This window comes from Penaeus monodon, chromosome 29, assembly GCF_015228065.2.
Source record: "Penaeus monodon isolate SGIC_2016 chromosome 29, NSTDA_Pmon_1, whole genome shotgun sequence".
In the NCBI taxonomy this organism is placed as follows: Eukaryota; Metazoa; Arthropoda; class Malacostraca; order Decapoda; family Penaeidae; genus Penaeus; species Penaeus monodon.
Genome location: NC_051414.1, coordinates 2,597,799 through 2,598,376, shown reverse-complemented (window position 1 = coordinate 2,598,376; position 578 = coordinate 2,597,799). Strand labels below are relative to the sequence as shown.

General features: G+C 29.9%; 1 protein-coding gene across 1 annotated transcript in view; it reads left to right on the top strand.

Moving 5' to 3' along the window:
- Positions 1 to 507, top strand: part of LOC119591901 — an 11,534-nt gene extending 11,027 nt beyond the window's left edge. Inside the window, exon 8 of the mRNA XM_037940653.1 lies at positions 211 to 507. Within this exon, the coding sequence (XP_037796581.1) occupies positions 211 to 364 (154 nt within the window). The 3' untranslated portion in view covers positions 365 to 507. The remainder of the gene's footprint in view (positions 1 to 210) is intronic.
- The last annotated feature ends 71 nt before the right edge of the window (positions 508 to 578 follow it).

The window sequence follows — 578 nt, the reverse complement described above, 5'->3', positions numbered from 1 at the left end:
CTCAAGTCCAAGATACAGAATAAAAAGTTGAGAAATAGAGTGATTTAAGAATTTTGTTAATGTTTGGTGTATAAGCATGCAAGTTGGTGAGTAGTTGTGCAAAATGTAGGAAGTATGTGAAATTAAGCAGAGGAGTGGGTGATTAATTGATTAAAAATGTTTAAATTCATGTTTTTTTTTTACTCAAGTTAAATAACCCTTCTTCTTCAGAGATGGCCAGAACCCAACACCAGGACAGATACTAGACATAACAACAAGATTTCACGACGATGTTCCTGTTGTCTGTGCTGTTATTGTCTGCGGGGAAGTTCGACTGTACACTTTATCTCCTGTAAATATCCCACAGCCGAGTGTGTCAGCTTAAGTCATATTTTGTCTTACTTTTATTGTTTTTCTTTTATTCTGCCATTTTAATGTGTGAAAACTTGTTTCACAGTGATATATTTCAAATACAAAGTACAAACTTATTTTTGCAGACTTTAAAAATAAATTAAATGATATATCTTATAACTGTATCTTATTTAACCTAAATATAAGATTAAAATTCATATATTTTATTATTTTATTTTTTACTGTAA